Source organism: Lepidochelys kempii, chromosome 1 (assembly GCF_965140285.1).
Source record: "Lepidochelys kempii isolate rLepKem1 chromosome 1, rLepKem1.hap1, whole genome shotgun sequence".
Taxonomy (NCBI): Eukaryota; Metazoa; Chordata; order Testudines; family Cheloniidae; genus Lepidochelys; species Lepidochelys kempii.
Genome location: NC_136380.1, coordinates 327,090,921 through 327,105,724, shown reverse-complemented (window position 1 = coordinate 327,105,724; position 14,804 = coordinate 327,090,921). Strand labels below are relative to the sequence as shown.

General features: G+C 37.3%; 1 protein-coding gene across 4 annotated transcripts in view; it reads left to right on the top strand.

The window, feature by feature from the left end:
• KMT2E (lysine methyltransferase 2E (inactive)) overlaps positions 1–14,804 on the top strand; it is a 119,006-nt gene that overhangs the window by 15,348 nt on the left and 88,854 nt on the right. For all 4 annotated transcript variants that reach the window (XM_073328500.2, XM_073328501.2, XM_073328502.2 and 1 more), the window contains exon 2: positions 4,259–4,443. In XM_073328500.2, the coding sequence (XP_073184601.1) occupies positions 4,373–4,443 (71 nt within the window). In that variant the 5' untranslated portion in view covers positions 4,259–4,372. The remainder of the gene's footprint in view (positions 1–4,258; positions 4,444–14,804) is intronic.

Genomic DNA, 14,804 nt, shown 5'->3' with positions numbered 1-14,804 from the left:
GGTCCTGAGACGAACATGAGAGGAAGAAAAAGCTATTAACGCAACTGAAAAAGTAGGCCTGCAGCCCCCGCTCAGCCAAAGTCCCATCAAAGCAATGACAGTGGTAATTTTTAAAAGAAAAGTTAATGCAATTTCAGAAGATATGACCAATTTGCTTGTTGCCTCAAGCACTTACAGTAGTGCCAGGTTAAAAGAGAGTGGGGGAAGAGGGTTCAAATTACTTTTTGCTATCACTTCATTCCATCAGTAATATAAGGACATAGCATCACACCATCTCCACACTTTTTTTTTTTAAAAACAATGCAGAATGAATCTATGGGAGTAAGGGCAGACATGTCAATCTGTGGCTGGTACAACATGAAGAATTTCTTGAGTATTGTTCACAAGCAACACAGGTTTTGGTCCTGAGCTAGCTGGGGATATGTAGGTGTTGCAAAGGCAGTGCATTCAGCTCCTGGTGGAGTAGTTTAAGGGCATACCACCCTCAAATAGTACTACAGCTTTCTTTGCTAAGGTAAGGAAGGTTGCTATGTCCTGTAATTTTAAGATGGTGGTGATAAATAATGAAGGGGTCTCGAAAAATCTTTTTGTGGAAAGTACAACATAAGAGTTTTAGATCAGTTATACAAAGTGGATAAGTAGATCTGTCTTCCTCTTAAAGGGAAAGTTCTTTGGCTGTAATATAATCAGTGAAATTTATTGAAGTTCATCATTTTTCTGGTTTTATTCAAAGTGGTTGAAACTGGGCCAAGAATTTAAATGACTAGTCTGCCACTGAAAGACCTACATCTAAATGGTGTGTGTGTGTGTGTGTGTGTCTCCTGACCTGTTTTTTTTTCCCCGTTACAACAATTTCGAACTTTAATGGTGCCATTGCCTTTTCTGTTTACATCAGTACTGAATATTCCCTCTGCAGCCCTCCCAATAACTTTTCTGTACTGTTCGGGCACCTCTTGAATTAATACCATAATCACAGCAAAAATCAGTCTAGGTCATTAGACACTAACATGCTAGTAATCACATTTCTGACTTTGGGACACACATTGGCAATAAATCCTGTAGGTTTGTATGCCTTCAGAAAACTAATCTGTTCTCTCCCTGCTTTATTGAACGTTTTCTGATTAGTAGTTTTTATTTTCTGAAGGCTCAGTTTTGCCAGCCACATCTTATACTTCTTCTTATAACCATTGTCCAGACATAGCTCACTTAGTCCAATCCAAATATCTTGTGTACACAATAAGCTTATTGTTGGATAATCTTAGTTGCTTTGTGCAAGAAAATAGACGTGATAGCACATGAGACAGGTGGCATAGTTATTCTCCACATCCCTTGCACCTCCTCTTTTGTTTCAGCCTCTGCTGATGTGTGGCTTTCCAAATCTTTACAGTTTATTTTTTGACTGGCTGGCTCAACACCACTGAAAATGACAGGCAAGGCAAAGTCACATCCAGACTATAATAACTCTAAAATGTTACCATTGAACCTCTCCATCCCAAACCGTTTTTCAGAATAGGTTTTCCTAGTTACATTCTGGCGTTAATTTATCAGCATTACTGCCTGGGGGCTGACTGGTTCAGTGCATAGGTAACGTGCAGCCTTTCATTTTGTAGCTGCTAGTTTAGATCAAGCTGAGATTGGCAGAGACCCAACCCATGTTGTTATCATTTGATGACTGTCTAGTTTAAATGAGCGGATCGTTGTCTCAGTCCAGTTTGGTATGAATTGGCACCCTTTTTTGAGAGTCTCAGAAGGGAGATAAGTAAGTGGAAATTGAACTTCACTCAGTTGTAGAGGTGGTCCTTCCAGTTTAATGTTGTAGCCTAAAAGTAGGATAGTGTGAGAATTTGTACTGCTGCTGCCCCTTATTTGTCTGTCTTATGTATTTGCAGTGCATCCATCACCGTAAAGTTTGATGTACTTTTTCTTTGGCTTAGAGGACTTCATTTCTTGGTCTCTCGAGCAATAAATTGATTGTAATAAAGTAAAAATTCGTACTGTTCCTAAGATGTCTCTATGTAAAATAGTGTGGTGTCCATGGCATCTGACAAAACATAAACTACCATACTTCTGTAAATAGTAGGAATTATCTCCAGGAGGTAGGTGACCTGACTTCTCTGCAGTTAGTATATTTGGTAATTTGTCTAATGGGCTAAAAAAGACATCATCTACTCCAACAAGAACAAGAGAGTTGGGAATGGTGAAATATCCAGAGGCCTTAGTCATCTCATAAGGAAGTTTAATATGATCTACTCTAGACTTTTTTATAGTTTATTAAATGTGTCTTTCTAATGTTCTAAGCATGTACACTTTTAAAAATACAAAATCTTCTAATTAGATCAACATCAGTGTGAAGTCCTTCCCAATCCACCTCAGGGAAATTCTTTGGAAACCATCCTTGTCAATAAATTAAGATTTCTGTTCTAAAGTTAGGATGCTGTTGAAAATGCCTGGTCACTAGTATGCTCCCTTCAAATCAAAGGGCAGTTATATTAAATACTGCAGTTGATCTTAACTGTTGTGGTATCCAATGCGGAGAAAAGTGGTTTTAAAATAGCCAGAGCCCAAAACCTTTATGACTTTATGGGTCAAAACCAACAGCTAAAACTGCACCCTTAAACTGGAAGCAAATGTAGTTTACTGGGCACAGGAATTGTATGCTTCATCCAAGAAGCACTGCTCAGCAATCTGCATTCTGCACAGTCGAATGTTTGAGGCTGGTCTACAAGTGCATTGCAGTAATTCAGTGTGGAAGTAAGGAAGACATGGATAGCTGTGCTGAAGTATATCCCTAAAAATAAAGACTGACAAATGGAGAAGTGCCATCAATTTGGGGTTGAGATCTTACCTCACTTGGCTAATCACTGCTGGGTAAGTTACTGCTGACTCAGTACACATTAACTTACTACTATAGTTCTGTGGAGTAGGAACAGTACAGTGATATAATTCTGTTCACCCCTCCTTGTGCTCATATTCTGTACTTTTGTGACACCTCTGCAGAGGGGAAGAAGAGAAGGTTGGAAGCACAGTGTCAGGGAGGTGGGACTTTGTTGATTTATGTATGAGTCAAAATAGATTCTCTCTCTCTTGTTAGCCATTTTGACTCTTCAGTGCTTGCCAGAGTAAAATATAGCAAACTTATGTTAATCAGAACCCATTGGAAGATTTGTACAATATATAATATTCAGAGTTGTTCTTGAATAACAAGGAGACATTTTGTTAAATAGTCATAAACTGTTGTCTAACTCATCACCTGGAGAAACTGATCTTTGTTCCTTAAGCATGCATGAGGTACTTCACCCCCCTTCTTCCTCATTAAAATGCATTAAATTGAGTGGCTTCACTTTTTCAGTTTTGCATTATTTGCTAATAAACCAAGAGTACAGTAGTAACATTGAGCCTAAAGGTCCAGCAGTCATTTTAATACATGTTAACATTTTATTATTCCATCAGAAACGTTATATAATTTTGTCTATAATCAGACTATGTGAAAGCTCTTCAATGAAAAAAATTAAAAATAACATTGTCCTGTTTTTAAGGATCTCTCTGAGTTTTAAATTATCACGTAGAATTTGGAAGAAAGAGTTAGGATACCTATCAGTTATCCACCACATAATAACCAAACGAAGGAAGAAGAATGTTATTTGCTGAAAGTTGAGTGGGTAAAATGAGAATTGTGGCCATATTAGGTTATCTGGTGGTATATTCAGTCCATTCTAATAATGGCCAATCATGACTGAAGTGAGAATTTTGAGTGTTTGTGGTGTTACATATAATTGTATATATGAACATTATGATTTTATTTTCAACAAAATAGTTTATTCAAACAGAGTGGTGAAAGGTTTGTTCATTTATATACTCTGTTTTGTATGCAGTCCTTTACTTTTGAATTCTAAAACTTTGTGGTTTGATCCTATACTGTCTATGTTCATCTTTAGATTTTTGGCTCAGATTTTTTGATTGAAAGTATGGGAAGAAAGCTTCCTTCAGAAGTATTTTAAGTTCTATGAGAGCTGTCCTACTGAAGATTTTTAGGTATTTATTTATTTTTTTTAAAAAAAAGCCCATGCTGGTAGGGTAATATACTAAAAACTAAAGGTTTATAATGTTTGCCATCATCTGACTATTTTTTTTGTCTTCATGCTGATAACAAAATGAAATTATTGTAAGATGTCTTAGCACAGGGTGCCATTTTAAAACGCAGTATGGAACTGCCGGTTTAAAATGATTTGTTTTCAGTGTTTTTCTTATTTTTAAACAGGGTTTGTGGATGCACTTAGATGTTTGCAATGAGCACTGTGGCTGGCATGCCCCAGTGTTTTGGATACCAATGCACAGGACTCCGTAGTAATCGAATTTATCAGAAACGAACGTCATGAGCATAGTGATCCCGTTTGGGGTTGACACAGCAGAAACTTCTCATTTGGAAATGGCTGCAGGCTCAGAGTAAGTATTTTTAACATAACTGCTAACTTTGTTATTTTTTCTTTTTGTGATGGGCATTTTTGAATAGAGCTAAGCAGACTTCCAATATGTTTTACTTAATAGTTTGAATTTTTAATAGCTATTTTAATTCATCTTCTATAGCTTTATTTTTTCTTCACGTCAGTACTCTCTCTCGCTCTCTTTTTTTTTTTTAAAAGAACGAAGCAGTATTTGTCAGCAGTTCAGTTTATCAAAGGGGATAGTTTTTAAATAAAATATACTTTACTGCGTTAAAATTTTTTCTCGTGTTGATCATTTTGGCTTCCTTAAAGTACGCATCAAAACCTGTTTGGTTGTATTTAGAGTCACAGATATCTCCTTTGGTGCATGGAATGACGTACATGAAATACTGATCATCCGGAAGGGTGTTTTAAAAAAATAAATTTGCGTAGTTTATATTTTTAATTTTTTTATGCATCTGGTTACATTTATTTCTCTCCCAATATTTTAGTCTTTCTATTTGGTAATCCATTGTTTTTGCTTTTTATAGCTGAAGTGGGTAGCTTAAAGGTTTAGGTGTATGTGTGGAATAACTAGACAGACTCCTAGGAATCACAGGTTCAACTCAGCTCTTCGTCTTTTGAGGTAGATAAAAGAGTCAAAACTCCATTTGCTTTGTTCGGTGTCAATCAGATGATTCTTAAAGTCTGGCCCAGTCTGTCTTTTGTAGACATCAAAGACCTCATGGCACTCCTCTTAAGAGGAGTCCTATGATTTATAGAATGGTAGGATTGGAAGGGACCTTGAGGTCATCTAGGCCAGTCCCCTGCACTGATGGCAGGACTAAATATTATCTAGAGCAGTGGTTCTCACACTTTTGTACTGGTGACCCCATTCACATAGCAAGATCTCTGAGTGCAACCCCCTTTATAAATTAAAAACACGTTTTAATATATTTAACACTATTATAAATGCTGGAGGCAAAACGGAGTTTGTGGTGGAGGCTGACAGCTTGCAACCCCCTGAAGGGTCCTGACCCCCAGTTTGAGATCCCTTATCTTGACTATCCCTGACATGTTTGTCTAACCTGCTCTTAAAAATCTCCAATGATGGAGATTCCGCAACCTCCCTAGGCAAGTTATTCCATGGCTTAACCACCTTGATAGGAAGTTTTTCCTTATGTCCAACCTAAACTGCCCTTGCTGCAATTTAAGCCCATTGCTTCTTGTCTTATCCTCAGAAGTTAAGAGACAAATTTTTTTTTCCTCTTTGTAACAACCTTTTATGTATTTGAAAAAAGTTACCATGTCCCTTTTTAGTCTTTTCTTCTCCATACTAAACAAACCCAGTTTTTTCAATCTTCCCTCATAGGTCATGTTTTCTTGACCTTTAATCATTTTTGTTGCTCTCCTCTGGACTTTTTCCGATTGGTCCTCATCTTTCCTGAAATGTGGCGCCCAGAACTGGACACACTACTTCAGTTAAGGACTAATCAGCGTGGAGCAGAGTGGAAGAATTACTTCTCATGTTTGCTTACAACACTTCTGCAAATACATCCCAGAATGATGTTTGCCTTTTTTGCAACAGTGTAACACTGTTGACTCATATTTAGCTTGTGATCCACTATGACCCTCCAGATCCCTTTCTACAGTGCTTCCTAGGCAGTCATTTTCCATTTTGTATGTGTGCAGCTGATTGTTCCTGCCTAAGTAGAGTACTTCGCATTTGACCTTATTGAATTTCATCCTATTTACTTCAGACCATTTCTTCAGTTTGTCCAGATCACTTTGAATTATAATCCTATCCTCAAAAGCACTTGCAATCCCTCCCAGCTTGATATTGTCTGCAAACTTTAGAAGTGTACTGTCTATGCCATTATCTAAATCATTGATGAAGATATTGAGCGGAACCAGACCTAGAACTGATCCTTATTGGACCCCTCTTGATATACTCTTCCAGCTTGACTGTGAACAACTGATAACTACTCTCTGGGAACATTTTTCCATGCAGTTATGTGTCTGCCTCATAGTAGCTCCATCTAGGTTGTATTTCCCTAGTTTGTTTGAGACGGTCATGCGAGACAGTATCAAAAGCCTTACTAAATTCAAGATATATCACATCTGCCACTTCTCTCCCTATCTAAAAGGCTTGTTACCCTATCAAAGAAAGCTATTAGGTTGATTTTTGACAGGATTTGTTCTTGACAAATTCATGCTGACTGTCACTTTATTACCTTACCTTCTAGGTGCCTGCAAATTGATTGCTTAATTATTTGCTCTATTCTCTTTCCGGGTACTGAAGTTAAGCTGATTGGTCTGTAATTCCCTGGGTTGCCCTTATTTCCCTTTTTATAGATTGCCACTATATTTGCCCCTTTTCCAGTCGTCTGGAATCTCTCGCATCTTCCATGACTTTTTGAAGATAATCGCTAATGGCTCAGATATCTTCACAGTCAGCTCCTTGAGTATTCTAGGGTGTATTTCATCAGGCCCTGCTGACTTGAAGACATCTAACTTGTTGTATTCTTGCCAATCTGATTAAAAATATGTCCCTGTCTTTGTATGGTGTGCTGAGCATGGTTGCCACTCTCCACACCAAAGGTAGCTGCATATCCATGATGTTTGTGGATTCTTTTGGGATGAAATATAGTACAAAATATTTTTCATGGAGTACAAGTGACTGATTTTTTTTTTCATTTACACAAAGTAGTAGTATCAGCACCATCCAAATGATCTCAGCATGTCTAAAATAGCATTTGTTAATTTTTGTGTTTCCTCTTTTTTCTTTGCATTAGCAGAGTATGTAGCAATGCAGTGGGTTTTGATTTTGGCAGGGGGTGAGGAAAGTAACCCAAAAAATAAAATCTTGCCTTTATATAGAGAGAGAGGGTCTCTGTAATGCACAGTATAATATATGTGCTTATAAATCTTAGCGATGATTATTTTTAAAAAATAAGTCAATGGGAGATGCTAGTTACTCAGCATTTTTGATCATCAGACTGTTTGTTTATTTCAGAGCCGAACTTAAGTCACCTATTTTTGAAAAATATTAGGTCATATGTAAATTATATTTAGAATCCAATAGGAAAGTCAAATTTTGGACTTATAACTTGTTGTTTCTTTCTAGTCTTTTGAAAGAAATTGCATTTTGAAACTTGCCAATAGACTGACAGTCACAATGAATATAATTAAATTTTCTTAATCTTTTTCCTTAGGCGTCTTGCCCCCACCCTCCTACACATACAGTTTTAATTTTGTCCTGTTGAAACGATACAGCTTTCATGTTTTTGGACAGTTTAAGAACGTATTTGCATGGTTTAGGTGTTGGAAAAATAGACAATTTGTTTTTACATATTTTCTTTCACGCTTCAGATCTCCTGAAGAACTTCCAAAGTAATAAGATATTAAGTAAAGGCAGTGGGGTAGGTTTCATCAAGATAGATGAATTGGACATTGTAAACTTGAAAAATGGCTTACATGCAGCCTTTAACATTAAAACCTGTTGAGTCAGGGTGGGGAATTTTCCCTAAAACATGAGTGTTTGGTCTTAATTTCTATGAAGAGTGAAATGAGTTTCCTAGTTTTCACCTGGAAAGCTTTTAGAGACTGGGCCTAAGAAGACATCTGTTAGTGTGCCTTTCTTGAAGGGTATCTCCTTATGTTGCATAATCTATCCTTTTATACTTAAGACCATGTGAAGAGAATAAGTGGCAAGAGATGCACAAGCTTATGCAGTCAGTATTGTAGGCTGGTTGACATGCCACTATTTATGTCAGGAAAACCAAGGATTCTACACTGATGTTTTAGTGACAGCAGAGAATCCAAGACTTGCTTCAGCTAGAGTTCAAAACTGAGATGCTTCCAACAGCCAAAGCCCAGAAAAGGAGTGCTAGGTTTTCCTGGTTTTGAAAAAGTAAAGAGCCAAAGAAAACAGCTGCATGTATGTGTGTTCATTTTTGTTTTTTGTGTTTGTGTCCTGCACACTCTAGGGGCATTAGGTGTCTGTTATTAGTTAGGCTGATGAGACTGCATGTGTTCATTGGTTGTAATGTTGATGAACTTAACTGCTATCATGGCTGCAAAGGCTTCTGGGGGTCAGGGGCAAGATTTTAAACTCTGAGTTGCTGGGTGCTTTGTGGGGCATCTGGAATAACTTAAAATTTGCCATTCTTGAATTTGAACTTCAAAACTCATTTAGTTTGTGGATTTGTCCAGGATCATGCACAGAAAAGTTCTATTTTTAAAATAAAATGTAGGAACAGTCCTCCCCATCACCGAAGAGGACTGCTTAGAAGCATGAGGCAGGTAACATCTTCTAGTGAATTTCCATCCTATAAGGGCAGTACATATGTCCCTTATTGAAGGAGGCAAATGTAGAAACTGATAAGCTCTTACTTGCAATTGCTGAGCTCTTAAATAGGGTTCATCAGATGGAAAATGAGTAGCCAAGAGAGAAGAAGCTGTGGAATATATAGAAATAGCAAACAGTTTTATTTAGTTTTCCTTGATCATAACTAATTTGTATTATGTCAACTTAAAATCAAGGGGGAAAACAGAATACATGATAGATGGTATACAAGAACGGGTTTAACTATTGACTATTCTAGTATTGTAATAAGGACCACTGGGAAATGTTAGATTGACATAACCACCTTCTGTTTTTCAAACACAGCTTTTTTCTAGAAACTGACACTTTGGACATTGATTGTATCAATAACAATGATAGATCCTTATTGAATATACCTTGGGCCTGAAAGGAGGCAAACCAGTTCCCTGTAGGCCCGTTTCTGCTTCCTAAGATGCCAAAGCATGGGGGAAAATGGGGGGTGGCAAACTTGACTGTGTAGGATCTTCACTGAAAAAGGAGACCTGGAAATTTAATCATCCTTTCTTCTACCCTTCCAAATAGAGAGTTGAGGCCTGTAAAGAGAACACTGTTCTAGTTAGTTACTAGAACAGTATGCATAAATTTGAATATAATTATTATACTATTCACTTTGAACCTATTAAATGTTACAATTTTGGGGGGAAAATCACAGTTGGTGAAATAAACTGCATGTCTTCCTGTACTCAGAATTAGTTAGGAACTATAAAGGTGCTGCCTCATTAGGCCATACTAATAAAAGATCTATGTAACAGAAGGCATTATCTGTGCTATGGGTATGTACCTGAGTTCCTCTGGGTGCCTCTACAAAATCTGACGCACAAAATTGTGTAAATACAAGACAACATTTTTTAATAGCGAGAGTACAATATAGACATTGTACAGCATATAAAAGCAGTTTTCAGTTTGATGTGAAGAACACTAGATGGACTGAAAGTGAATATTCAGGAGAAGAGAATTTTTAAAGTGTGTGCCTTTAGTGGAAAAGGATCTTGGGATAGTAAGACTCTAGCCTAATTTTTCTTGCTGTGAAGGGATAGAGAGCAATAGACATTGCCTTGAATAGAGTGGCCTTATTAAGTGAAATGCTCTTGCTGACTTACAGGAAGTCAGTGTAGTTCCAAGCATCAATGTTGAGTATTCATGGTCAAGTGTCTGGGAAATCATGCTGCCACGTTCCACGGTCTGTAGATGGCTTTCAGAGTTAACCCCAAATAAAAGGCTTTACTATAGTTTAGTCTAATGATCACAATACGTGGGTCACTGTAGCAAGTTCTAATCTAGAAGAAAAGGGAACTTTAAATTTTTTTTAAAAAAGTAATATAAAACATCATAAACTCCTTCATAACTACTGTGGAAATCTGGTCTTCCAGGTGCAGGTCATGATAAAAAGTAGTAGACCTACCTTGCAAACCATGTCAGAAATCAGTAAGCAATTGCCAAAGATCAGGCAATGTTCTCTACCTAGTTTTGCCCATGAAGCTGTCTTGTATTCTTTAACTAAAGTATTACAATACATTTTGTGTGAAATACAATACATTGTTCTACGTCATATTTTCTTATCTGGGTTGAATTTTAGCCAACCAATGTTCATATGAATTGTAGTGCAAAAACCTGTCAAATTGTTGTACATAGTATAATAACTTGTTTTTTCAGAAAATTTGCAAAGCTGCTGAGGCACACTAGGAACAAGTGTCAGAGTAACAGCCATGTTAGTCTGTATTCGCAAAAAGAAAAGGAGTACTTGTGGCACCTTAGAGACTAACCAATTTATTTGAGCATAAGCTTTCGTGAGCTAAGTGAGCTGTAGCTCACGAAAGCTTATGCTCAAATAAATTGGTTAGTCTCTAAGGTGCCACAAGTACTCCTTTTCTTTTTAGGAACAAGTGGTTTTCAAATAATTTCCCCCTCCCCTTTTTTTTTTTCTTTTAATAAGTAAATGCTGCTTTTGAGTTTTTGGCTATGGTAAATGACCTTAAAAACGTTAGGCTGGGACTTTCAAAGGAGCCTAAAAGAGTTGAGATTCTAATTAACCTAGGCTCCTTTGAAAATCTGTCTTAATGAGTGTCAGTTTTTTTGACATCCACGATTTAAAAAAACCTGTTGCGCTCCCAGCTTTCATATAAACTTTATTTTTGGTGTTAAGGATGAGAACCACTCGGATTAACTTTTTATAATGAATAGTCAAAACAATCATGGAAAGAAACGGTCCGCTTAACCCCCCTTTTCAGACCCCTTAGAAGAAAATAAAAGGAGTACTTGTGGCACCTTAGAGACTAACCAATTTATTTGAGCATGAGCTTTCGTGAGCTACAGCTCACTTCATCGGATGCATACAAGTACTCCTTTTCTTTTTGCGAATACAGACTAACACGGCTGTTACTTAGAAGAAAATAATGGTCTTTAGCTAAAACTTTTTAACCACGATTCAGAGTGTAGATAACTTGAGCCATAAGCCCATAAAACTGAGTTTATGGAAATCTTCACTGATAACTTTAACAGCCTTGTGGTACGTTGGTTTTTCTTTTTCAGCATTATTTATTTATTTTATTTAATTAACTTCACTAGGGCCATCTGCTGATAGAATGGGGTAGTTTAAGGCTGTATAGTAATTGAGTGTTAATTCTCAAGTGATCTAGTTCTAGATATGCAAGTTGTCTGACCCAAAACCAGAACTGAGACTCTTAAATGTGGCTTAAATTTTTTTTAGTGTAGGTGAGAAAATCTAGTACTATTTTCTAATAGTAGAAAAACTTTTAACCCATTGGAAGATTGGGATTTGGGGACAATGTTTTCTAGCCTGAACACTTGTGAATGTTTAACAGTTTCTAACCACTCTACCAGTCTGTTAACTGATAGACCACTTACATGTACATGACCTCACCCAAGGGGTTTAGTATACATCTTTGAGACGAATAATTTGGTCAGAATCCCACTCAGATAATTAAAAATTTGTGATTTAGGGCATAATAGTGAGTGCTAATTTGTTGGGGTTTTTTTGGTTGGTTGGTTTGTTTGTTTTGTTGTTAAAGTCTATGTAGGCTGCTGGCCTGTTTCCACATCCCAGGAAGGTCACAGTCTTTTCAAGCTCTTCCTTCAGGGTACAGTTTATTCAGCAAATACAATAAATCAGTTCAAGATAGGGTTTCACACACAAACCCAACCTTCTGCAAGCCCTTTTCCTTGCATCAGGAGACCATTTGCTTTATCTAGCTCTCCTTTCCAGCTGAGATACTTGGTGGCTTTTATAATTACTTGACCATCTCAGTTTGGAGGTGGCTTATGAGAAACAGGTGAGGCTGAGCCCAACTCTCCTTAAAGGGCCAACCACCCTGTGACATTGTGTCTCATGCTGTGTGTGTGTGTACAGACAAACAACATTATAACAAAAAGAAAAGGAGGACTTGTGGCACCTTAGAAACTAACCAATTTATTTGAGCATAAGCTTTCGTGAGCTACAGCTCACTTCATCGGATGCATTCAGTGGAAAATACAGTGGGGAGATTTATATACATAGAGAACATGAAACAATGGGTGTTACCATACACACTGTAATGAGTGATCGCTTAAGATGAGAAAAGGAGTACTTGTGGCACCTTAGAGACTAACCAATTTATTTGAGCATAAGCTTTCGTGAGCTACAGCTCACTTCATCGGATGCATACTGTGGAAAGTGTAGAAGATATTATTATATACACACAAAGCATGAAAAAATACCTCCTCCCACCCCACTTTCCTGCTGGTAATAGCTTATCTAAAGTGTACATGGCAGAGGGGCATTGCTGGCACATGCTGGCGTATATCACATTGGTAGATGTACGTGTATATTGGTCAAACTGGACAGTCTCTACGTAAAAGAATAAATGGACACAAATCAGACATCAAGAATTATAACATTCAAAAACCAGTCGAAGAACACTTCAATCTCTCTGGTCACTCAATTACAGACCTAAAAGTCTCAATTCTTCAACAAAAAAACTTCAAAACAGATTCCAACGAGAGACTGCTGAATTGGAATTAATTTGCAGACTGGATACAATTAACTTAGGCTTGAATGGAGACTTGGAGTGGTATGGATCATTACACAAACTAAAACTATTTCCCCACGTTTGTTCCCCCCCGCACCCCTCACTGTTCCTCAGACGTTCTTGTCAACTGCTGGAAATGGCCCACCTTGATTATCACTACAAAAGGTTTTTTTTTCCCCTCTCTCCCCTGCTGGTAATAGCTTACCTTACCTGATCACTCTCGTGAGTATATATGGGAACACACATTGTTTCATGTTCTCTGTGTATATAAATCTCCTCGCTGTATTTTCCACTGAATGCATCTGATGAAGTGAGCTGTAGCTCACAAAAGCTTATGCTCAAATAAATTGGTTAGTCTCTAAGGTGCCACAAGTACTCCTTTTCTTTTTGCGAATACAGACTAACACGGCTGCTACGCTGAAAAATTACAAGAAGTTTCAGTTGTGAAGTTCGAATGTCCCTAAGTACTAGGGAAGTAAACAGTAAAAATAAGATGATTCCATTGTTTATAAACACCAGGAGTAGGCTTTTTTTTCAAATGTATCGTCTTGGTGGGTCAGGACAGATGTATGGTACTGTGAAGCTACAGAATGGGGTCTGTTCAAAATATTTCTAAATACAGTGCCTCAAGTGCACATCTTTGATATCAAGAACATAAGTGAGGAATGCCAAGTCATACATTCTTTTGACCCTTTTCCTCTTGAAAACTCAAGTTTTTGCAAGATACCCACAATAAGAGTCCTTGAAATCCAGTATTTTAAAAAAATTTAGTGAACCTTCACGAAGTACATACTTCTTACTCACTTCATTGATGTGATTCTTGACTTTGCACATTGCATCCACTCCCTACTACTGTATCACCCTCTCTTGTTTTGTCCCATGTGAAACTTAGTCCCTTATTCTCCAGTCACTTACTTACATGCTGCACTTTAAACATGTGAATTATCTAACCTAAATCCATAGGAATAGTCACAGCCTTAAAATGGGTAACAATAACCCTTGGATTTCTTTGTTTTCTTTGGTTTTTAACTTTCATGTTTTTACTTTGGTAGTTGCTGCTTTCCACTGTTTTGTGTGATTATATGGATGCTTGTTATCAGGACAGTCACATAATGGAAGCCAAGTCCACCAATTATCCCCAAAGGACTACAATAAGTAGCCAACACTTACAGAAAGTGGGATTTATTGTCTGAATTTAAAGAGCACTTCAAATCCCTTGCGAAGCCCAGTTACTCTTTGGACTCCAATTTGATTGTGTGGAATGCACAAACTGCCACCTTCAGGGTATATATTGTAAGGTAGAGCAGGAAATTTTTGTGGTTAGGCTCTTAAGGTCTTTTGATTAAGTATATGCTATTATCAGTATCTTTCATTGAATTATCTCACATTTAAGAACTTGACATTTTTACAACTCACAATAATGGTATCTAACAAAGAAAAGTTTCTGTAATAAACTTTAGCATTACTGAAATGTAGACTGCATATTAAAATATTTTTTTTCCAGGGAGTTTTGGTACTCAGATTGCCTGTTAGACCAAATAGTTCTCCAGTTACTAGGGAAAACGAATAAGATCCAAATAATCCCTGGGAAAAATGCACTATTTAGTGGAAAACAGGATAGGCATGCTACCTCCTTTCACTTTCAAAAAGTATTAAAAATATTCTGCTAGGAAACCTTAGGGGATGGACAGCAGTCTCTTGAATTGGGAGGGAAGGTTATGAAAATGACTAGAAATTCTGGAAACTTAGCTGGGCTGTACTGGGCAAATATCCACTCCTTGTGCATCAGAGCTTTGAGTATCCAGATCTTCAGGATTAGTATTATTTCCATTGCAGTAGGACCCCAACCAGAAAACATTGTACCTTCAACATGACATTATGAGGATAGTGGAGAATCTGACATACCTTTTCAAATTTGTTTTCTTTCTAGAACCTGGGTTCATAAACCTAGGGAGGATGGGAGATTACAAT